Source organism: Trichechus manatus, unplaced genomic scaffold (assembly GCF_000243295.1).
Source record: "Trichechus manatus latirostris isolate Lorelei unplaced genomic scaffold, TriManLat1.0 scaffold00081, whole genome shotgun sequence".
Taxonomy (NCBI): domain Eukaryota; kingdom Metazoa; phylum Chordata; class Mammalia; order Sirenia; family Trichechidae; genus Trichechus; species Trichechus manatus.
In genome coordinates, this window is record NW_004444017.1 from 1,686,110 (window position 1) to 1,709,325 (window position 23,216).

Consider the following 23,216-nt stretch of genomic DNA (forward strand, 5'->3'; position numbering starts at 1 on the left):
TTCTGAAAGTTTTGTAGAATTCTCCAGTGAAACCATCAGGGCCAGGGCTTTTTTTTGTTGGGAGTTTTTAAATTAACTTGTAATTACCTTCAATCTCTTCTTTTGTTATAGGTTTATTTAGTTGTTCTACTTCTGTTTGTGTTAGTTTAGGTAGGTAGTGTGTTTCTGGAAATTTGTCCATTTCCCCTAGGTTTTCAAATTTGTTAGAGTACAATTTTTCATAGTATTCTGTTATGATTCTTTTAATTTCTGTTGGGTCTATTGTGATATCGCCCATCTCATTTCTTATTCGGTTTAGTTGCTTCCTCTCCGTTTTTCTTTTGTCAGCTTGGCCAGTGGTTTATCGATTTGTTGACCTTTTCAAAGAACCAGCTTTTGGTCTTGTTAACTCTTTCACTGTTTCTTTATTTTCTATTTCATTTAATTCACTCCAGTTTTTATTATTTACTTTCTTCTGGTGCCCAAGGGCCTCTTTTGCTGTTCTCTTTCTATTTGTTTGAGTTGTAGGGTTAATGTTTGGATTTTGGCCTTTTCTTCTTTCTGGATGTGTGCATTTGTTGCTATGACTTGACCTCTGAGCACTGCTTTTGCTGTGTCTCAAAGGTTCTGGGAGGATGTATTTTCATTCTCATTTGATTCTGTGTATTTCTTTATTCTGTCCCTAATTTCTTTTATAACCCAGTAGTTTTTGAGTAAGGTGTTGTTCAGTTTCCATGTGTTTGATTTTTTTTTTCCTTGCTTTTTCTGTTAGTGATTTCTGCTTTTATAGCTTTGTGGTGAGAAAAGATGCTTTGTAATATTTTGATGTTTTGTATTCTGTTAAGACTTGCTTTACGTCCTAATATGTGGCCTGTTCTGGAGAATGTTCCATGTGCATTGGAAGAGAATGTATACTTGGCTGCTGTTTAGTGGAGTGTTCTGTATATGTTCATGAAATCAAGTTGGTTGATTGTGGCGTTTAGATCTTCTGTGTCTTTGTTGAGCTTCTTTCTGGATGTTCTGTCCTTCACCAAAAGTGCTGTGTTGAAGTCTGCTACTATTATTGTGGAGCTATCTATTTCTCTTTACAGTGCTGTTAGAGTGTGTTTTATGTATTTAGGAGCGCTGTCATTGAGTGCGTAAATATTTATTATAGTTATGTCCTCCTGGTGTATTGACCCTTTAATCATTATATAGTGTGCTTCCTTATCCTTTGTTGTGGATTTTACATTAAAGCCTATTTTGTCAGAGGTTAATATTGCCACTCCTGCTCTTTTTTGAGTGTTGTTTGCTTGACATACTTTTTTCCATCCTTTGAGTTTTAGTTTGTTTGTGTCTTTAAATCTAATGTGTGTCTCTTGCAGGTAGCCTATAGACTAATTATGTTTTTTATCCATTCTGCCACTCTCTGTCTCTTTATTGGAGCATTTAGTCCTTTTACATTCAGCATAATTATCGATAGGTATGAGTTTAGTGCTGTCATTTTGATGTATTTTTGTGTGTGTGTTGTTGACAGTTTCTTTGTTCCACTTAATTTTCTGTGCTGAGTCATTGTTCTTTTTATGTTTTCTTTTCATTGTTGTTGATTTTGTATTTGCTGAGTCTTTACGTTTTTCTTGTTTTTTATTTTGATGTGTAGGATTGTTAGTTTCCTTTGTCGTTACCTTAATATTTGCCACTACTTTTCTAAGTTTAAACCAATCTTTTATTTCTTTATATCACCTTGACTTCCTCTCCATATCAAAGATCTATGACTACATTTTTTAGTCGCTCTTTTTTGTTTTAATATTGTCATCTTTTACGTACTGACATCTCTGTTTCCCTATTTTCAGTGTTTTAGCTTTTATTTATTTGTGACTTCCCTATCTGAGTTGATATCTGGTTGCTCTGTCCTGTGTTCTAGACTTGGGTTTTTATCTGATGTTATTGATTTTCTAATTGGAGGGTACCCTTTAGTATTTCTTGTAATTTTGGTTTGGTTTTTGCAAATTCCCTAAACTTCTGTTTATCTGGAAATGTCCTAATTTTGCCATCATATTTGAGAGACAGTTTTGCTGGATATATAATTCTTGGCTGGCAATATTTTACCTTCAAGGCTTTATATGTGTCATCCCATTGCCTTCTTCCCTGCATGGTTTCTGCTGAGTAGTCCAAGCTTATTCTTATTGACTCTCCTTTGTAGATGACTTTTAGTTTATCCCTATCCCCTCTTAAAATTCTCTCTTTATCTTTGGTTTTGGCAGGTTTGATTATAAAATGTCTTGGTGACTTTCTTTTGGGATCTACCTTATGTAGGGTTCAATGAACATCTTGGATAGATATCTTGTCATCTTTCACAATATCAGGGAAGTTTTCTGCCAACAAATCTTCCACAATTCTCTCTGTATTTTCTGTTATCTGCCCCCCTCCCCCCCCGTTCTGGTACTCCAGTCACACGTAGGTTATTCCTCTTGATAGAATCCCACATAATTCTTAGGGTTTCTTCATTTTTTAAAATCCTTTTATCTGATTTTCCCTCAACTAAGTTGGTGTCAAGTACTTTATCTTCAGTCTCACTAATTCTGACTTCATTTCCTCAATTCTGTTCCTATAACTTTCTATTGAATTGTCTAATTCTGAAATTTTATTGTTAATCTTTTGGATTTCTGTTTTCTGTCTCTCTATAGATTCTTGCAGCCTATCAAATTTGTCATTATGCTGTTGCATAACCTTCTTGAGTTCCTCTATTGCTTTGTCTCTGTGTTCCTTGGCTTGTTTTGCATTTTGCATGATCTCCTTCCTGATATCTTGAAGAGTTCTGTGTATTAATCTTTTGAATTCTACAATCAGTAATTCCAAGAAGTTCTCTTCCTCCAGAAGATTTCTTGATTCTTTGTTTTGGGCATTTGCTGAAGCCATCATGGGCTGCCTCTTTATATGAGTTGATATTGACTGTTGTCTTTGAGCCATCAATAAGTTATATTTATTTATTTTATGTTTTCTTACTGTGTCCTAGCTTCTTGTTTGGTTTTGTTTTGATATGCCTAAGTAGGCTGCTCATGTGAGCTAGTTTGATTATTAGCACATTTGAAGCTCTCTTGTCCTGTCACCAGGTGGTTAGAGCTGTTACTAAACATGTCAGCCCAGGAGTCTGTTTACTTTTCTTGTATGGATTCAGCTCAGGTGTCCAGGTAGTCGGTCACCAAGTGTGTGGTGCACGCTCTCACCTACAGTCCTGTTCGGGCGAGGGTGATTGGAGTAGGCACAGGTATCTGGCTGCAGTAGGAGTTCATGTGCTGAGGAAGGCAGGGGGCTGATAGCTACCCCTGAATGTTGAAAGGTAAGCATGTCTTTCCCTAGAGCATGTAGGTGGTGGGGTTTTGCAGCCAGACTATGGGCACCCAGTGCTGTTGGCTGTAAGGTCTGGGAGGCACAACTTATTCTTGGACCCCTGTCATGGGTGGCTAGGTGGCATGGGTGGAGTCACCAATCCTTGGGCCCCTAATACGGGTAGGTGAGGACCTTGCTTAATGGGCAAAGCAGTGTCAAATATCACGAACCTGCCACTCCACTATATAGCTAATATAGTTGAAATTAGGCTTCAGGTATTGTCTGAGTCATCTAGTGCTGCTTTAACAGAAATACCACAAGTGGATGGCCTTAACGAAGAGAAGTTTATTCGCTCACATTCCAGTAGGCTATAAGTCAGAATTCAGGGCATCAGCTCCAGGAAAAGGTCTTCTCTCTCTATCGGCTCTGGAGAAAGGTCCTTGTGATGCATCAGTCTTCCCCTGGTCTGGGAGAATCTCAGTGCAGGAACCTCAGGTCCAAAGGATGCGCTCTGCTCCTGGCACTGCTTTCTTGGTAGTATGAGGTTCCCATGTGTCTCTTGTCACTTCTCTCTTTTATATCTCAGAAGAGATTGGATTAAGACACTATCTAATCTTGTAAACCTCATCAGTATAACCTCATCATAGTGGTAGAGTTTACAACACATAAGGAAATCACATCAGATTACACAATCATATGATACTAGCAATCATGACCCAGTCAAGCTGACAGACATTTTTGGGGGACACAATTCAATCCATGACAGGTATATACCCTGTTGTACTATGCTAATGAGGGCCTACACTGTTGAAATGGGCCCACACAGGTCTATGCAGGGGTGAAAGGCATTCAAAGTCCGTGGACCCCTTATGCCTGTGCCTAGGCAAAGGAGCTGTGCCTACCTTGAGTTCTCAGCTTAGGGGAGCTGGCAGATTATTTTTTCCTCTTTGTTAATTTGTTCCCTCTCCAAAGCCAGGAGATTAGCTCAGAGTGTGCAAAGGTTCCTACTTCCAGCCCAGGGGATGCGGCAATCACTTAAGCCAGCCCAGACCTGGTGCAGAGTGGGGAGGGGCCAGGTAAATGGGAGAGAGGATGTTTCCAAAGGGAGTGTTTTTTGATCTATGGGGTACGTTAGACGCATATACTTATCTTTTGCCCATTGAGCACCGCTTCTTGCTGGTTCTGGAGGGTTAAGCAGACTCTCTGCCACTATGTCTCTCCCGATGTGGAAAACGAGTCCTGAGCGCCACTATTTGACTCATCACGCATGCCAGCTGATCCAGCCTGCAGGGTGCTGTTTTCCGCTGGATCTGGTCTGGCAACTTCTCACTGCTTCTGAACCATCTTTCCCTCCCCCTGCCCCTCAGTCCGATTCCTCAACTTTGCCGTTGATGTTCAGGGCTCCTAGATTGTCATATAAAATCGGTTCACTTGTTTTTACGGGTCTTTGTTGTAAGAGGGACCACAGGAAGCCTCTGACTACTCCGCCAACTTGGCCCCGCCTTCTCTTTTTTTTTTTTAAATTGAGTTTTTGTGAAAGTTTACACAGCAAGTTAGGCTCTCATTTGACAATATCTGCACAGATCGCTCATTGACATTAGTTACATTTATTACAATGTGTCAATGTTCTCTTTAGTTCTGTTTGTTCTATTTCCAGTACTCTATTTTTCCTACCCCTTTATCTTATTATCTTATCTTTGCTTTTGAGTAATTGTTAGTTGAGAATACTTTTTTGATTTCCCTCTTCATTTCTTCTTTGACCCATGGGTTATTTAGAAATATGTTATTTGGTTTCCAAGTATTTAGGGATTTTCCAGAGGTCTTTCTGTTATTGGTTCCTTATATAATTCCACTGTGGTAAGAGTACATACTTTGTATGACTTGAATCCTTCTAAATTTGTTGAGACTTGTTTTATAACCCAGAATATGGACTATTTTGGTAAATAGTACATGTGCAGTTAAAAAGAAAGTGTACTCAGCTGTTGTTGGGTGGAGTGTTCTACAAATTTCAATTAGGTCAACTTAGTTGATATGTTATTCAAGTCGTCTATATCCTTACTCATTTTCTGTCTACTTGTTTTATTAATTATTGAAAGAGACATTGAAATCTTTGAATGTATTTGTGGATTTGTCTGTTTCTCCTTGCAGTTCTATCAGTTTTGCTTCATAAATTTGAAGCTTTATTATTAAGTACATAAATATTTAAGATTGTTAGATCCTCTTGAGGAATTGACCTCTTTATCATTATGAAATGACTTTATCCCCATTAATATTCTTTGTACTAGAATCTGCTTTTTATGGTATTAACATGCAGCTTTCTATTGACTAGTGTTAACATAGTATATCTTTTCCCGACTGTTTGCTTTTAACCTATTTGTGTATAAAGTACATCTTTTGTAGGCAGCGTATGTGGGTTTTCTCATTTTAGGGAGTCTTCAGGCTCTGCCTGGATTTCCCCTCCCTGTGCTATGGCCTAAAAACTCTCTAAGCAATAAGCTGGGACAAACATGTGGCTCATTTTTTTTGCTTCCCATCTCTTAGGAACAGGGCTGGGACTAGGATAAGGCAAGTGAGGATACAAAATTTAAGAAGGCAGTTACTCTTAGGGGCATAATCTTGAGTGAATGCTGTTTTAAATTTTTCTCTGTAGGCACCTCACTCTTAAGAAGGCACTCATTCTCAGGGTCGTGGAAGTAGAGTTCACCATCACCACCAGTTGCCATCAAGTTGACTCCGACTCATGGTCACCCGATGTTAGAGTAGAACTGCACTCCATAGAGTTTACAATGGTTGATTTTTCAGAAGTAGATCACCAGGCCTTTCTTCTGAGGTGGCTCTGGGTAGATTAAAATTGCCAACCTTTTTGCTAGTAGACAAGCACTTAGGTGTTTTGCCACACAGGGACTCCTAAGTACTGGATCAGCACCTCAGAATAAGTGTCTCCTTAAACTTTGTACCTTAGAGGCCTCACATAGTTCATGCTTGTCCCAGCCCTGCACAAGGATCACTGTCCTTTGTTACATGATGTCCAGTGTCTTGAAAACCATTTTTAAAAATACATTTTGTCCAGTTTTTTTTTGGTTGTTTCAACTGGGAAGGTAAATCTGGTCCCTATTACTCTGTTTTCTAGAAGGAGAAGTCTGGACCTCTTCTTTATGAGATTAAAAAAATCCCATATGTTGAGCAATCTGAGTGAAATACAAATGTTCTCAGGCCTCCCTGTAAAGAATTCAGCAAAATGTGGGTCTTCCTTCATTCAACCATCAATCAGTGGGCACCTACTGTATACTGTGTTCTGGGCTAGGAACTGGGGTTAAAATCAAAGAAGATATGGTACCTACCTGCTAGTTGTTTTATAGCTGGCTTTTTTTAGAGCTATTAGGTTGGCTCTTTCATACCATGCTTCACCTGTGACATAGGCCAGGGTAGGCAGAGAACTAGAGAAAGTCACACTTTAGAGATCATCTCTACTAATTTCCAGACCCAGAGTGGCTCAGAGGTTCTTAAGCTCACACAGCTAGTCAGCAGCAGGTGATTGCTGTGTACTCTATTTTGAGGGATATGGAGGAGGGAACCAGTCCAAAATATCTCTTCCCACTGCCAGTTACTATGACTGACATCCCACCGTTAGAGGCTCATTCATTAAAAGCACAGACCACATCTTATTCATGTTTGAATTTCACAGTATTAGCTCAGAGTCTGCTACGTGGTAATCAATAAATGAGAGAGAGAGAGAGAAAGAAAAAAAAAGAAGGAAGGGAAGAAGGAAGAGAGGGAGGGAGGGAGGAAGAAAGGAAGGAAAAATATGCCTGTTGAAATGATAAATATGCATCTGGGAGGTGATTTAGATTATTATCAGTTGGGAATGAGTAGACAGCTAAGAGCAAGCCCACAGCTGGGACCCATATAGGAAGGCAATATGGTATAGTGGAAGATAGGTCACTACCTGTGCTAGACCTTGATCTAAGTTACTTAACCTCTTTGAAACTCAATTGCCTCCTCTGTATGATGGGAATATTAATCATACTTACCTTATGGGGTGATATAAGCTTCTGATAAGATGAAATATGTTAGGGGCCTGGCAAGAAAGCCCTCAAGGAATAAGAGGCATTAGTAGTCTAGTCTTCTGGGAACAGTAGAGGGAGTGGAGTGTGCCTACTAGCAGGGCCAGATTACCCAGTAAGCAAGGTACGCATGGGTTTACTTGTGCGTACTTACTAATCTGTAGTGAACAATTTCACCTGTTTTTCATCACATCAAAGTATTTTGTAGATGACCAGCCTTTCATGTGGTTTTTGTTTACCACAGATTACTAGGTAAACACAAGTAAGCCTGTGCATACCTTGCTTAATGTAAGCCTATGCGTACCTTGCTTACTGGTTAATCCACCCCTGCCTCCTTGGTGGCATAGACCTTGCAGACAGAGTCCCGTGGAGGTACCAGGAAGACAGCAGGCTGTTCTGTTCATACTGTATATTTACAGAAGTGCACGTTACCACCATCATTATCCAGAAGCCCTTCCTAAGCCTAGTACTGCATGCAGGTATGCTGGGCAATGCACAAAAACATCTGCACAGACATAGTCCTGGCCTCTCATCCAAGGCAGCTCTTTCTGGGGATGACAGAATAACTATGTTAAATCTGCATATGATTGGGGGTTAGCCATTTCACACCAGGTAGGGGTGATGAGAAAGACCAATTCCCAAGTGAGGGGCTGGTCAAGGGAGTCATGATGGGAGTGGCATGATCGCCTGGGTGGAGTCAGAAGGTGCTGTCTGCTCTGCTTTGTGGAGGCTCCATTACCTGGAGTTAATTCCTGAGGCCAGCAGGTAGCCTCCCAGCTCTGGGCCTACAAAACAATAAAACACCCAAACCCATTGCCATCGGGTCTGTTCCACCTCATAGCGACCCTACAGGACAGGGTACAACTGTCTCATAGGGTTTCCAAGGAGAAGCTGGTGGATTCGAACTGCAAACCTTTTGGCTAGCAGCCAAGCTCTTAACCAGTATGCCACTAGGTCTTGACAACTCTGGTAGTGGAAAATGTAGATTGAAATCATGGATTGCTTTGGAGTCATGGTATAGCTGAGCCAGAAGCCCAGGTCCTGGTATTTGAGGCAGTCAGAGAAACCCACCTGGTATTATAGGGATTGTCTACCTTCTTTATTAACATGGACGCAGGAGTTATCTGATTCAGAACATCACTTTCTCCAGTTCCCCACAAAATGCATTACTATAGTGCATATCTGTGTTTTTAAATTCAAATGTTATCAGGTACTTAAAATTTGGACCTAGTCTACTTCCAAAACAGTCTTCAGATGGAAAATCCAAAGATATTGATATCAATATTTTCTTTTATCACATTAATTTTTTGTTGGTAACATTATTTTGAGAATTTCACAGACTTGCAGAGTGTTTGAGCTTAAAGAGATCTCAAGGACATACTAGTCTAGTCTTCTCATTGTACAGATGACCCTGAGGCCCAGAGAGGTGATGACTGCCAAGTCCAGGCTAGAAGCCAGGTTCCTGCGTGCCTCGTCCCATGACATCACATTGCAAGATGCCCTCTGAAAAACTCCTTGAGGGGCCTTAAGAATCTGATTGAGGTGTATGATTTATGAGTCTATGTTGGCTAAAGACAGCCTTGGGTGTCACCAAGCCAGACCTGGAGAGTGCAGTACAACAGGAAGCTCCTTGAGGATGGGGCATGCTCTCAAAGCTCAGCTGCATTGCTCACAGCTCCAGCAGAGGTCTGCAGCATGGGGTAAGAGCTCGCCAAGACCATGCTGATTGTGAGTGATGGGGAGAGAGTACATATGAGAGAAGGGAGTCTCCATCCTTGGCAACCCTGAGGAGTCAGGATAGTAAGGGATTGAGATCAAATACAAATTAGATGACCTTGGATTTAAATCTCAGCTTTTACGCTAACTTGTTTGTGGCCTTGGGCAAGTCACTGAACCTCTCTGAGCCTGTTTCCTCTTTGGTAACAAGAGATAATATTTATATCAGAAGACTATGAGTATTAAATTAGAAAATGTATGTAGAGAGCGTGGCATGGTGCTGGCCCCTAAGGAAAAAAATACAGTTGCCATCGAGTGGATTCCGACTCATGGTGATCCCGTGTGTCAGCGTAGAACTGTGCTCCACAGGGTTTTCAGTGGCTGATTATTCATAAGTAGATCACCAGCCCTTTCTTCCAAGGCATTTCTGAGTGAATTTAAACCACCAACCTTTTGGTTAGCAGCCAAGCACAATACTGTTTGCACGACCCAGGGACTCCCTACCTCTAAGTATACACACAAAAAAATGGCATCTGGCCTATCAGGATATGTGTTGTTATTGTTGTTTAAATTCATAGACATTGTTCTTAGGTGTCCTCCACCCCATGTCCTTTCAATCTAGAAGCGTCTGTGCTCTTTCCTTCCCTCTTTTCTCGCTCTGATGGGCTGGCTGATCTATTAGTGATCATGGCACATTTCCTTGTCTTGAGCTTCTGTTAATTAAAGAGGTGGTTGCTAAGACATGTCGGGCACACTGGTGAGTGGCTTTGTGCTGCACTCTCATCCCCTCTCATACCTTGTCAGCCTCACTTCATCCCCACCATACCCACTTCTGTCTTCCATCTCCCATGTTCAGGTTCTGAAAAGGCTTGAAGAAATTGATAAATCTGGATGGCTACCTCCAACCAGGGGGTGGTCTCCAGACCCCAGAGACCTGGTCGGGGGCCAGTGGGGAGCAAGGCCAGCCTGGGTCACCTGGACAGCCTGGAGTGGAAGGAGAACCAGGAGCAGACACCAAGTCAACTGGCCATGCTGAAGAAGGCACAGGAATTCTTCCAGGCCTGTGATGCAGAGGGCAAAGGCTTCATTGCCAGGAGAGATATACAGGTAAGAGGGATCCCACTGGGCTGCCCACCTGGAATGCCAAATGGCTTGGGTTTCCCTATCTTGGGTTAGGGTTTGGAGGTGATATCTTTAACAGAAAAGATGGCATAAATTCTGCCCAGAAGGAGATGTCATTCCAAACTCTACTTGGAACCGGATGTCCTGAGTTACTTCTTTTTTCTGGCCTTTACCTACTGTCACACTCAGGGTTTGTTTCCCCTCACTGAATTGGAAATGCCCCAGGATTGTAGAAACAGTGATAGTAATACCTTTACCAACTTATTACTTTGTAATCAGGTTCTTCGCTATGATGAAATCGTTCGTGCAAGGTGCTATGTGTGCCTTAGAAATAAGAAGTGTTGGGTCCTCACCTGCTGCAACAACCTGGAAGAAAGACATGTATAGAGGCCATCTTGTCTCTCATCCTCAAACCCAATCACATTTAACCCCTTCTTAAGCATGTCCAGAGAAAGAGGGAGAGATTGCAGCACCTCAGTGCACACACCATTGTCTAGTGCAGGGGTGGGCGAGCTTTTTCTGTAAAAGACCAGACAATAAATATTTTAGGCTTTGCAGGCCATCTGGTCTCTGTCGCAACTATACTCATCTCTGCTGTTTTAGCACAAAAGCAGCCATAAATAATATATAAACAAGTGAGTGTAGCTATGTTCCAATAAAACTTTATTTATGGACTCTAAAATTTGAATTTCCTATAATTTTCACATATCATCAAATATTATTCTTCTTCTGATATTTTTTTCAACCATTCAACAATGCACAAATCCTTTTTAGCTCCCTAGCAGTGGGCTGGATTTAGCCTGGGGGTGTGGTTTGCCTACCCCCCGGTCTAGCGCCTTTCTACTTTTAGTGTCGTAAAGTTCTTCTCATGGTCCCTGTGTGGTGCAATCGGTTTGTGCTCGCCTGGTAAACAAAAAGTTGGTGGTTCGAACCCACCCAGCAGCACTGCGGAAGAAACAGTCCTGGTGATCTGCTTTCATAAAGATTATAGCCCAAAAAACCCTATGGAGCAGCTCTACCCTGTAACATATGGGGTCTCTTAAGTCACAAATCAGCAACAACAAAAAAGTGTTTCTCAGTGTTTTATATAAATCCCTTATGCTACAGTCATGATTTCACCCTATACATGTGAAATCCATAATGTGAGTAAATAAAATCCAGGCTCCACTAGACCGCTATGAAAGCAACTCTTTCTCCCCAGCCTTTTCATCACTCACATCAAGAGCATTTTAGGGAGAGATGCCTATGCCGTTTGGAGGAAGACCTGCGATAATCAGGGCTTTTGTTTTGTTTTGTTTTTAAGGTCTAGGTTTTTAGAGTTACACTAAAGTTGAGCTATGAAATTGAGACTCCTACTAGTATCCATTCCTTCTCTGCTTACACATGTGAGCTGCAAGACTTGGAGGCTGAGAAATGAGTCTTGTGACCTGGGTGAAAGGATGCTGCTTCCTTCTCTCCCTCACCCCATGGGATGGTGTTTTCCTACCTCTCCTAGAGTTTCTCTACCACCTAATCATTGAAGGAATTGAGGAAAAAGACCTGGGGAGCAGCACCAGCTCAGTCTGCAAGTGGGCTTGGCCCACCCTTGTTTAAGTACACCTAACCCATTGCTGTTTAGTTAATTCCAACTATAGCGACCCTACAGGACAGAGTAGAACTGCCCCATAGGGTTTCCAAGGAGCAGCTGGTGGATTCAAACTGCCAACCTTTTGGTTAGCAGCCGAGCTCTTAACTACTGCACCACCAGGTCTCTTTAAGTACACCTACTCCTCTTATTGACTATCTTGTTATCAGACATTTCACATTTCTGACTGCAGTAAAAATCTACTATCTATTTTGTGCATAAACAATGTACCTCTGGCAGTAATCCTTTCATGACCAGTGGAACGTATAGTACCCACCTACATTTTCTGCATCACAGGTCCAGAGGGACATATGTGTCCCACATAATATTTTGTGATCTGATGTGGTCATCTTCTATTTTTGCCTAATGCTGATTTTCACATAATGACCTGGTCTTTGGAACCTAACCATGTCGATAAGTGAGGAGTGGGTGTAATGGATCCCCAATAAATTTCTGTTACTGAAACTCATTCACAAAATCCCACTTCACATGGAAGGCCAGATTTGGTGTGTTTTGAGGAAACCTTTGAAAACCCCTTATCTTCCTCTACCCCCCATGAACTTCGCAGGTCTTTCATAGTGGAGGTGGTTTTAATAGTACATGTAACTTTTGATTATTCCCTCTAGAAACAAAGAAAAGGGAATTAACATTTGTTGAGGGTCAACTATGGACCACATGCACTGTGCAACTAAACACTATATATATATCCTGATTAACCCTCATTTAACCCCATTCTTTAATGAAGGGAGGAAGAAGTATGGTAAATTTAAACTGTAGAGTATAAATTTCTTTAAAAATTGTATTTGACTTGGACTGTAGTCAGAAACTTCAAGTCCCAGAGATACCAGCTCAGCCACATTCCTCCTCGGCCCTCTTCCCTCCTTTCTCCCTCCTGATCCAGGCAGGAGGGAAAGGGGACTTAACAACCCACCATGCAGTTACTGGTGCCTCCGTGGCATTTGTTTCTGCCACCCGGTTTTCTAAAGTTTTTGTGTACTTGTGGACAGTGAAGCACTGAAAATTTTTACTTCTCTAGGCTCATATAGTGCTGGCAGGAGAGAGAAGGAAGTATGTCATTTGAGCTCCCGGCCACTTTCACTAGTCATGTCTGGAGGAAGATGGACTGGGGAGAGATAACATGAAAAGAAAAACGAGCCTCTCCTAGTGGATTCCGGGTTCTGCATGGAAAGCCCACATGCCCCTGGTGTTCTTGGGGCAGATCCTGCAGGCACCTGCTTGTTGGCTTATCACTCCCATACTTAGCTCCTTTGCAGGTGTGGTCACCTCTTTGGCTTGGTGTCCAGTTCCCTGATGGCCGTGGCTGCCGCCACCTTTTACACTTCTGGCTCCCTGCACAGCCTCATGGGAACTAGAAGGAGAAGAGCTCGGAAAGTTTCATGCACACACAAATTCAGCAACCAGGAAAGGCTCTGTAAAGTGGACACTGGTTCTCAGAAAGGAAAGGCTGTGGTCAAATGGGCAGAAGAACACATTTGGGAGCCTGGTGGAGAAAGAGATTTGGAAGAAAGGCATGGGGAGCTCACGGCCCTTTGGAAAAAGGGATGAGAGCATTAAGCACTCTCCCAGTGCTCCTTTTTTAATACCCCTTTATTTAAAAAAAATTTTAAAAATCCATCTGCAGTGGGCGAGATTGACTTCCCAAGCATCCCATAGTGGGAGGAGACTGCCACCAGCCAGCCCACACTGATACAGCAGGGACCACAGATGGAAAGGAGTAGGGTCCAGAAGTTTCTTTTCATTTGGGGGTCCCTGTAGAGACCTGGGGGAAACTCCGGAGGAACCCGCGGCGGGCTGCATTGAGGGTCGGGCACAATCAGGCATGTGCTTGGGCTCCAAGAGCAGACATCTGTTACAAGGGCAGCAGTGATGGACACTGCCCTGTGCAGACAGCATCTAGACAGTGGTTTGGAGAGTCTTCAGCCTCACAGAGGGCCCCTCAGATCCCACATCACCCTCTACAAGGAAACTCTATGGGTTCCCATAGTGGCCACTCGAGGCAGAATTGGGGAAGATACTGCTTCGTAGAATTGAGTTTGGTGCCAGACCCTGGAGAAGCAGAGACTTAGGGCTGAGGGCTCAAGAGAAAGTCAGTCTGCCTCAGATGGAAAGAAGGACATGAGAAGGCCCAGGGCACAAAGGGACTTCTTTAGCTACAAGAGGGAGGTGGAAACAGGATGGGCAGGAGGTGTCTCTGAAGAAACCTGTTGTTGTGTTAGGTGCCCTCACCAGGGTTTCTCCCGCAGAGCTGCTGGGTAGGTTCAAACCACCAACCTTTTGGTTAGTAGCTGAGTGCTTAACTTTCGCACCACCAGGGCTCCGGACCAGACCAGACCAGACCAGACCTATTGCCATCGAGTTGATTCTGACTTGTAATGACCCTATAGGACAGAATAGACTGTTCTATAGGGTTTTCTAGGTTGTAATCTTTATGGAAGCAGACTGCCAGATCTTTCTCCCACAGAGCAGCTTGTGGATTTGAACTGCCAACTTTTCGGTTAGCGGCTGAGCACTTAACCACTACACCACCAGACTCCTTCCAGGGTTCCTAGAGCCTCACCGACCCTGTGTCTTAGTTATCTAATGCTGCTATAACAGTAACAAGTGGATGGCTTTAACAAAGAGAAATTTATTTCCTCACAGTAAAGTAGGCTAGAAGTCCAAATTTAGGGCGTCAGCTCCAGGGGAAGGTTTTCTCTCGCTGTCGGCTCTGGAGGAAAATCCTTTTCATCAGTCTTCCCCTGGACTAGAAGCTTCTCCACACAAGAACCCCAGGTCCAAAGGACGTGCTTTGCTCCAGGCGCTGCTTTCTTGGTGGTATGAGGTCCACCTGTCTCTCTGCTCGCTTCTCTCTTTTATATCTCAGAAGAGATTGCCTCAAGACAAAATCCAATCTTGTAGATTGAGTCCTACCTCACTAACACAACTGCCACCTATCCCACCTCATTAACATCATAGAGATAGGATTTACAACACATAGGAAAATCACACAGATGACAAAATGGTGGACCTAATCACACAATCCTGGGAATCATGGCCTAGCCAAATTGATACATGTATTTTTGGGGGACACAATTCAATCCATGACACCCTGTCTCCCTGATCTTTCAGAGGAGTGAAATGATTATCTACCCACCCCAAAGACCTCCCCAATGAGCCTGGGATTCCTGACTTAGTCAAACTGTTAAGAATTATTTAGGTCAGGGCTTGGCACACTGTGGCCTGTGGGTAGTTTTTGTAAATAAAGTTTTACTGAAACACAGCCATACTCATTTACTTGTTGTCTGTGGCTGTTGTCACACTACAACAGCAGAGATGAGTAGTTGTGACTGAGACTGTATGGCCACAAGCCTATCTGGCCCTTTACAGAAAAAGTTATCTGACCTCTGATTTAGGTTAATAAGAAGACTTTTTGGTAAGTTGACTTGGGTTTTAACCCTAAATCTGCAATTTACTAGCTATGGGAATTTGTGTGTATCTCTTAACCCTTCCAGGCCATATAGTTCCTCATCTGTGAATTATTAATAGCTGTGTCCTCACATTAGAAGAGAATTAGATGTGCTTATGCATGTAGAGTGCTTAGCCCTAAGACTGGGACCTGGAAATCTTTCCATAAATGCTCTTGTGTGGGGGTGCTGTAATCTGTGTTAGTCCAGTCCCTGGTGTCCTCCACAATGATTTTAAGTGTGAGTCATCTGCCCTGCCTCAGAGATAAAGAAGGGGCATTCCTGCAGAAGAGGGCACTTTCCACTCCTATCAGCTGATGCTATTCCTGTTTGTGTCCAGTCTATATCAGTGCAGGCTATTTTGCCACCTAGGGGACATTTAGCAATATCTGAAGACTTTTTAAAAAAATTTAATTGCAACCACTGAGAAGGAGGCTGCAACTGCATCTAGTGAGTAAAGGCCAAGGATACTGCTAAATATCCTATAATGCACAGAGGACAACCCCTCTCCCCCAACAACAACCAAAAAACTATCTGTTTCAAGATGTCGGTAGTACAGAGGTTGAGAAACCCTGGTCTACACGAGGCAATGGGCCCAAGCCAAGCATATCAAGGTGCAAAGCAGAGTAAAGGTATATCCTGCCCTCCTGGACCTCACATGCTCATCTTGAAGATATTTGACGTAGCTGAGCTATACCACAGGGAAGAGTGGCTGGTGCCGGAAGAGACGTCTGAACCGCATGGTGTGGGACCTCCAAAAGGAGGGAGAGTTTGATTCTGGCTGTAAAGATGTATCTCTGCTGGTTCTCACTCTTTATCTCTCCCTTTTTTTTTTTTTGGTGGTAAAAAATATATATCTATCATAAGCTTTTCTGTTTTAGACATTTTTAAGCGCACATTTCAGTGGCATTAATTATATTCACAGTGCTTTGCAACCACCACCACTATTTATTTCCAAAATGTTTTCATTACCCCAAACAGAAACTCTGTACCTGCTAAGCAATAAGTCCTCATTCCTCTCGTCTCCCAAGCCCCTGGCAACCACAAATCTACTTTCTGTCCCTATGCATTTGCCTATTCTAGATATTTCATATAAGTGGGACCATAAGTATTTGTCCTTTTATGTCTGGCTTAGTTCACTTAGCATATCTGGTTTTCTCTTTAATGAGAGTGTCACTTAAACATGTTTGAAGCTGTGTAACCATTTGCTTTAAATGTCGTGAGGCATGTTACTGGGCTGGTGACCAGGAAGTTAAAGGAGTCTGGCTGGAATGCAGAAAAGACACCATTTTTCAGTGGCTCTGGAGCCTGAGCTGTCAGTACTGCTGCTGCAGGGTTGCCTTCTGTTCCAGGTGCTGGAAAATCCCCAGCTTATAAGACCTCGGCAAGAATCAGCAGTTGTACTGGTCAGGATCTGGGTGCGTGAGGTCTAGTCCAGAGCTCTGTAGATAGTTCAGGATCCCTTGGGATTACCCCTAGTCACTCAATCACTTATTCATTCATTTGACAAATATCTAAATACGTCAGGCTTGCCAGCATTAGGCTAGGCCCTGGGATCACAGTAGTGAATGGGGTTCCTGTTCTCAGAGAGCTTCCAGTCTACTGAGGGAGACAGACATTCATCAACTAATCACATCCATCAGTATAACCAGTTGCCGTTGAGTCGATTCTGACTCATGTCGACGCCACATGTGTCAGAGTAGAACTGTGCTCCATAGAGTTTTCAGTGGCTGATTTTTCAGAAGCAGATCACCGGGCCTTTCTTCCGAGGCACCTCTGGAAGGAATCAAACCTCCAACCTTTTGGTTAGCAGCCTAGCGCATTAACTGTTTGCACCATCCAGGGGCTCCATCTATCGGTATAGAAATGCAAACTGAGAGAAGACTTAGGAATGAGAGAAACACAGCTTTGGGAACCCGTAACCTGACCTAACCTGGGGGTTTCAGGAGGCTTCACTGAAGAAGTGAAGCCTCAGTTTAAGGTAAAGAAGGGGGTGGAGGGAGGCAGGTGCTTAAAGGAGCTTCGGAGTTCTAAAAAGCTGCTTGGGCCATGTGCAGTGTAAGTAGGTGAGCTGACTTCCTCCTATTTCTCTTCTCTCCCCTGCCTGCCCTTCCAGATGTGTCAAAATGCTAAAAGTAAAACAGGGTCTTTGGAATGCTAGTTCTTGGTAGTATTGTGAAGAGAGACTTTGAGCTTGGTTCTGATGGAGGTGGTGGTGGTAGGTGGGTAGATGGGGAGAGACAATGAAGGTTAGGTAATTGTAGAATGAATACACTGGAGAACCATTAGAGTATAGCTGAAGTTCTGGATGGGCTTCTTTCTCCTAGCTCTGCTCTTTCTGCAAATCTCAGAGCCTCACAGGCCTATCTGCACAATGGAGTAAAAAATCTTGTCCCCTACCCTGCTTACCTCACTTAGTTAAAAATGTAGATAGTACCAGGTACCCAGGGGTCAGTCGGTTTTGCATAGTTCTGCAGGCCCTGAAGAGAAAGATAAATAAGAGCTAATTATGGTTATTAAGATTAAAGGACTTTTCAAGTAGATCCAATAAAGAAAGGTTAAAGAATCTGGCATGGTGTAGCTTGCAGAGAAGGCTAAAGAAGCACTCAGTATTAATTTGCCAAGACTGAAGACTAAGAATTACTTGGAGGATATAATATTGCTTTCCCCAGCTTCGCTGACAGCAGAAAGAGGAAACTGGCTTGAGATGTAGGCAAGATGGAAGAAGGATTGGGATTGTGGTCAGAAGGGTTAGATTCAGGAATGGTACCTGAGGTGGGTTGTGAAATAGCCTTTTCTGGTTTACACTAACAAGAGAACAGTACCCAGATGTCTGGGGTGATTTGGGAGAAAGCAAAATCGATATTTCTACTGACCTTGGGAGTCTCCTTCCAGCCCATCTCTAGCTCCAGTGCAGTATGAGATCACATTTTAGCAATCCTAGTCTGAGGGTAAGGAGTCCTTGGGTGGCACAAACAGTTAAATGCTGGGTTGATGGTCCAAACTCACCCAGAAGCATCTCAAAAGAAAGGATTGGAGATATGCCTCTGAAAGGTCACAGCCTTCAAACCCTATGGAGAACAGTTCTACTCTGAAACACATGGGGTCGCCATGCATTGGAATCGACTCTATGGCAACTCGTAGGCTGAGGGTGGGGTGGGAGGAAGGATTATCCTAGAATAATAAAGTCCTGGAATCTGGGTAGGACAGGAGCTGGGGATTTCACCCTACCTCAATATGATGCCTTTTCTTCCAAATAAAGCTAATAAACTTCTTACTTGCAAAATTGATTCTCTCCTTGCCCCACATTCTCTTTCTGTGGCTTTTGAGACATCTGGCTTGTTGATAAGACAAAGATTCTGCTGTATGCTAAGCAGATGCACTTCTAGAATCTTTGCACACTCTCGCAGTCTTCTTCCTGTTTTTAAAAACCCATTCATATTTAATTTAATTCTTCCAAATGGCTTCCTCATCATCCTATCTTCCCACTTTGTAATGCATCATAGTCTCCCTTATGCACGTACCTGCCAAATTAAACTTTATGGCTTATCAGCTAGAAGATTGCCATAGGATCATGCCAAGTATTCTTGCAAGTTACATTATGGCCTTTCACACTTGCCAGCTTGTTTTTATTGTTCAAATGGGTATATACCTTCCTTCCCACAAAGCCCTGTGTTTATGGTCTTCAGCTGTCAGTCACGTCCACACAGGCAATTTTGTGCAGGACCTTCCCTTACCTCTTGGGTAACTGGGAGAAAGGTAGAGGGTCAGCTGGGATATAATGAATTCCCTTGGGGACTCCTCATTTGGAGACTTAGATTATTATGGTGTAAGAGGAAACTTGTTCCAACTTTGCAAATTAGCCTTGTCCAGGGGTCATTGCACATCTGGCAGAAAGCCAGAGGGACAGTAAACAGCTCAGCCACTTTGCTGCTCATCCCACTAGTTGGTCCCCTGCTCTTCCCTCCTATGAGGTCCTAGTCAGCCCAGGATGCATGTCCATTATTTATTTATGACCTCCTCAGACAGTTGTGTCCAGTCCTCGTTTAAAGCACAGATACCCTGGGGAAGGTGGACACCTGAAGCGGAAGGCAGCTAGCATTTTAAAAAACCAATAACCAAAACCATTACTGTCAAGTAGATTCCAACTCATAATGACCCTAAAGGATAGAATAGAACTGCCCCCATAGGATTTCCTAGGCTGTAATCTTTATGGGAGCAGATTGCCAGGTCTTTTCTCCCATGGAGCAGCTGGTGGGTTCGAACTGCCAATGTTTCAGTTAGCAGCCAAGCATTTAACCATTGATCCACCAGAGCACCTTATCCACAGGTATAGGGATTAGGATTTACAGTATATATTTTGGGGGGACATAGTGCAATCTATAGCATTGGAGCAGGTAATTTAACCTCATGCCTCATCTGTAAAATGGGGGTAATAATGCCAACCTCAAAATGTTGTCATGAGAATTAAATGCAAATATACATATGCCTATATATAATGTGTATATGTATGTGATACATATATATATCCATATCTATCTATATCTATCTATCTATCTGTCTGTCTGTCTATCTATCTACCTATGTACAGAGACACACACACCTCTAGTAGATTGCCTGGCACATTAGTAGGCACCCAATAAATGGTAGATGTTCTAATATTCAAACAAGGAGAAGGGTGCTGAAGCAGTTAAGATGCAGAAGCTTGCTCCTGGCTTTTGGTAGGAGTGGTCCCAACTCTAGGCATTTTTTTGCAGAAGGCTCTAGGGTCCAGAACAACACCCACCCCCCCACCGCTATGATCATCAGAGTGTTAACCAGTGCAGTCTGGATTGTTTTCAGAGGCTCCATAAGGAGTTGCCACTCAGCCTGGAGGAGCTGGAGGATGTGTTTGATGCCCTGGATGCTGATGGCAATGGCTTTCTAACCCCAGAGGAGTTTACTACTGGATTTAGTAAGTTCTGATGGATACTGGGGACCCAGGATTATGAGTCTACACAAATCTTTATAAGGTACATCCCATCTCTTCCCTCTCCAGATCTAGGGGACCATGTAGTATGTGCTTTCCTGGCCCCCTTTTAGGGATCCAGAGCCAGAAGATTTTAAGCTGTGGATTATTTGGCTCTGTTTTCACATGTCCAGCTCATCTACTTACATCACTTCTCCCTTAGTGTCCGTACGCTGTCATTGCCCAATCCCCTCCCACCAGAGAATGGTAAGGAGAATGAAGAGGGGCTCTGGGGGAAGGTTTGGGGGAGCTGAGATGAGATTTCAAGCCTCTCCTTTTCAGCCTTGAAACCAGTAGACAACAAAGTGTGATGACTAGATGGATCATTCCATCCTACGTCTGGATGAGTCTTCCAGCTTGAGAGATACCAGCTACCAGAGAATTTCTAGAGGGTTTGAATAGATTAGTCATTCTCAAGGTAACTAGAAGGAAGAAGAACTGAGATCCATGAACAAACTAAAGAAACCAGGTTCATCTTCAGATCAGATACTGACCAGGTATTGATCAGAGCAGATACCTATCAGATAAATCAATAGGCAAATTTTGCAATGCGTCTGCCTTAGGCACAGTGCCATATAGGCTACTTAGATGTATCTGAAGTCTTCCCTGACCTTCAGAAACTTATCATTGACCTGGAAGGATAAGACAAATTTCTGTAATACTAGACAGTACAAGTAGCGAAAAAGTGCACACCAAACTGTTAAGTACCTTGAAATGGGAGGGGCAGCATAGGCAGTCAGGCTGCTGGAGGATAGTGGAGTGAAAAGTCTTGTTGCTTAGGGAAGATATCACCAAAAAGGTGGGTTCTGGACTAGACTTGAAAGGACTGAGAACCTCAGTGGTGCTGTAATAGCTGTCATGCATTCTGCCTTTCCCAGGTCCCAGCCTCTATGGAAGAATGCCCATGGAAGTGGGAAAGACTGGGGGTTAGACATGAAATCCAAAACATGGTGTACAATGATCTTTTGCTATAGGGAATTTTCCTTTTTCTTCTCTCAGATGAACCAACCTCAAATGATTCCTGGCAACTAAGAAAGCTAGGCTCTTCCTGGGTGAGTATTGCCTAATTCAGATCCTTGTGCCATACATCCCCAGGTCACTTCTTCTTCAGCCAGAGTAACCCAAGTCAGGAAGATGCAGGCGAACAGGTGGCCCAGCTCCAGGAAGAGAAGGTATATCAGTCCAGAGGGGAAGAGGATCTGGGTGACATGGACAAAGATGAGGAAGCTCAGTTCCAGATGCTGATGGACAGACTTGGAGCTCAAAAGGTTTTGGAAGAGTAAGTTGTGACAGTGATTTGGGGGATGGAGTCTAGGAGGAACCTCTTCATCTGCTCCGTTCAGCATACAGGCATTGTTAAGCACTCAGTGCTGGTCCCCTGCTTGGTCCTGCCAGCTCAGTAGCCTTGCTTCATCCTGCCATTTGCAATGCAGCCTGCATTTGCAATGACTGTCTGTGTTCCACGGTTGAGGGGCTCTGTCTCTGCTTTGTACATTTTTTCATGGGAAACACTCCTATCTCCTGCCCCTACCCTCTACTCTTCTCACTCCCTGTTGTACATTGTCTTCACCATCCTTGGCTCTGCCTTGCTCCCCAAGGGGTACTCATGCATCAGAGGTCTGGGCCAGACTCCAAGGGTTTTTCAAGGAGCTTTGCCCAAAGCTCCCTAATGCCACCAGCTCTGTAGCATTTTCACCTCCCTCAGAGCCAGCTGTGTGTCTCTGGGGCTGCAGTGCATCCCTGCCACCCTCACCCATATTTTTTCTCCAAAAATTCCTTTGAAATATGGAGACACATAGAACTAAGGCCTGACATTAGTTTAAAAAAGTTTTGTGGTAACTAATGAAACCAGACAATGGGCCTGAAAACCATGTAATACCCTCTGTTCTCTTTTCCCATTGCCTTTTTCTTTTCCATTTTTGGGTCTTTAGGTCTTCGGTAAGGAGCCCTGATGGCATAGTGGTTAAATGCTTGGCTGCTAACCAAAAGGTTGGCAGTTGGTACCCAACAGTGTCTCCACAGGAGAAAAGACCTGGAGATCTGCTCCCGTAAAGATTACCACCTAAGAAACCCTATGAGGCAGCTCTACCCTGTCACATTGGGTTGCTGTGAGTCGGAATTGACTGGGTGGCATAAAACAACAGGTCTTGGGTGGAGTCCCGAGGGGTTGCAAATGGTTAACTGAAAGGTTGGAGGTTTGAGTCCACCCAGAGGTATCTCAGAAGAAAGAAAGCCCTGGTGATCTACTTCTGAAAAATCAGCTATTGAAAACCTTATGGAGCACCATTCTGCTTTGACTTATATGGGGTTGCCATGAGTCAGAGTTGACTCAACAGCAGCTGATTTTGGTTAGGTCTTGGGTTGTGTGTATGTTTCATGTGGGGTGGGAATGACCTAGTGATTGGAGCTAAGGAAGAGAAGAGACTGCAATGGATAATGATAAAAAGGAAGCAAATCGAGAAGGGTCCTGCAATAACATGCAGGTCAGAGAAAGCATCCACAGCTCTGTGAATTTTTAGCAAACAATTTGGTAGACTGTATCAGCATTAAGAAAGACTAGCAAAGTCTGTGCCAGGTAAGAAGGGGGCAAAGGCCTAGGAGAGACCCCTCTGGGAGGCTCTGGACAGGAGGTGAAACTATAGCAGCAGCAGCTCTGATGCAAGCTTGGGTCATCAGAGAGTGGAGCTGGGCAGTGTGGGGGTACGGGTGAGAGCTCAGGTGAGTCAGACACACCTGACTTATCTTCGTCAAGAGACCAGAGTGTAGTGACCACTGCCAGTTACCCCTTGAAGCCTCCTCCTGGACAAGGGGGAAGAAGAGAGCAGAGCAGGCAAGCCAAGGCACTGTTACTGAAAGAAAGGTGCCTTTCTACCCACTCTTCCCTTCCCTGGACCAGTGTCAAATGCCTGTGCACACCTGAGCCAAAATGA

General features: G+C 43.4%; 1 protein-coding gene across 2 annotated transcripts in view; it reads left to right on the plus strand.

Annotated features, from left to right (window-relative positions):
- CRACR2A (calcium release activated channel regulator 2A) overlaps nucleotides 1-23,216 on the plus strand; it is a 175,621-nt gene that overhangs the window by 74,032 nt on the left and 78,373 nt on the right. For both annotated transcript variants that reach the window (XM_004381176.2, XM_023735676.1), the window contains exons 4-6: nucleotides 9,925-10,175; nucleotides 20,121-20,232; nucleotides 21,382-21,565. In XM_004381176.2, the coding sequence (XP_004381233.1) occupies nucleotides 9,960-10,175; nucleotides 20,121-20,232; nucleotides 21,382-21,565 (512 nt within the window). In that variant the 5' untranslated portion in view covers nucleotides 9,925-9,959. The remainder of the gene's footprint in view (nucleotides 1-9,924; nucleotides 10,176-20,120; nucleotides 20,233-21,381; nucleotides 21,566-23,216) is intronic.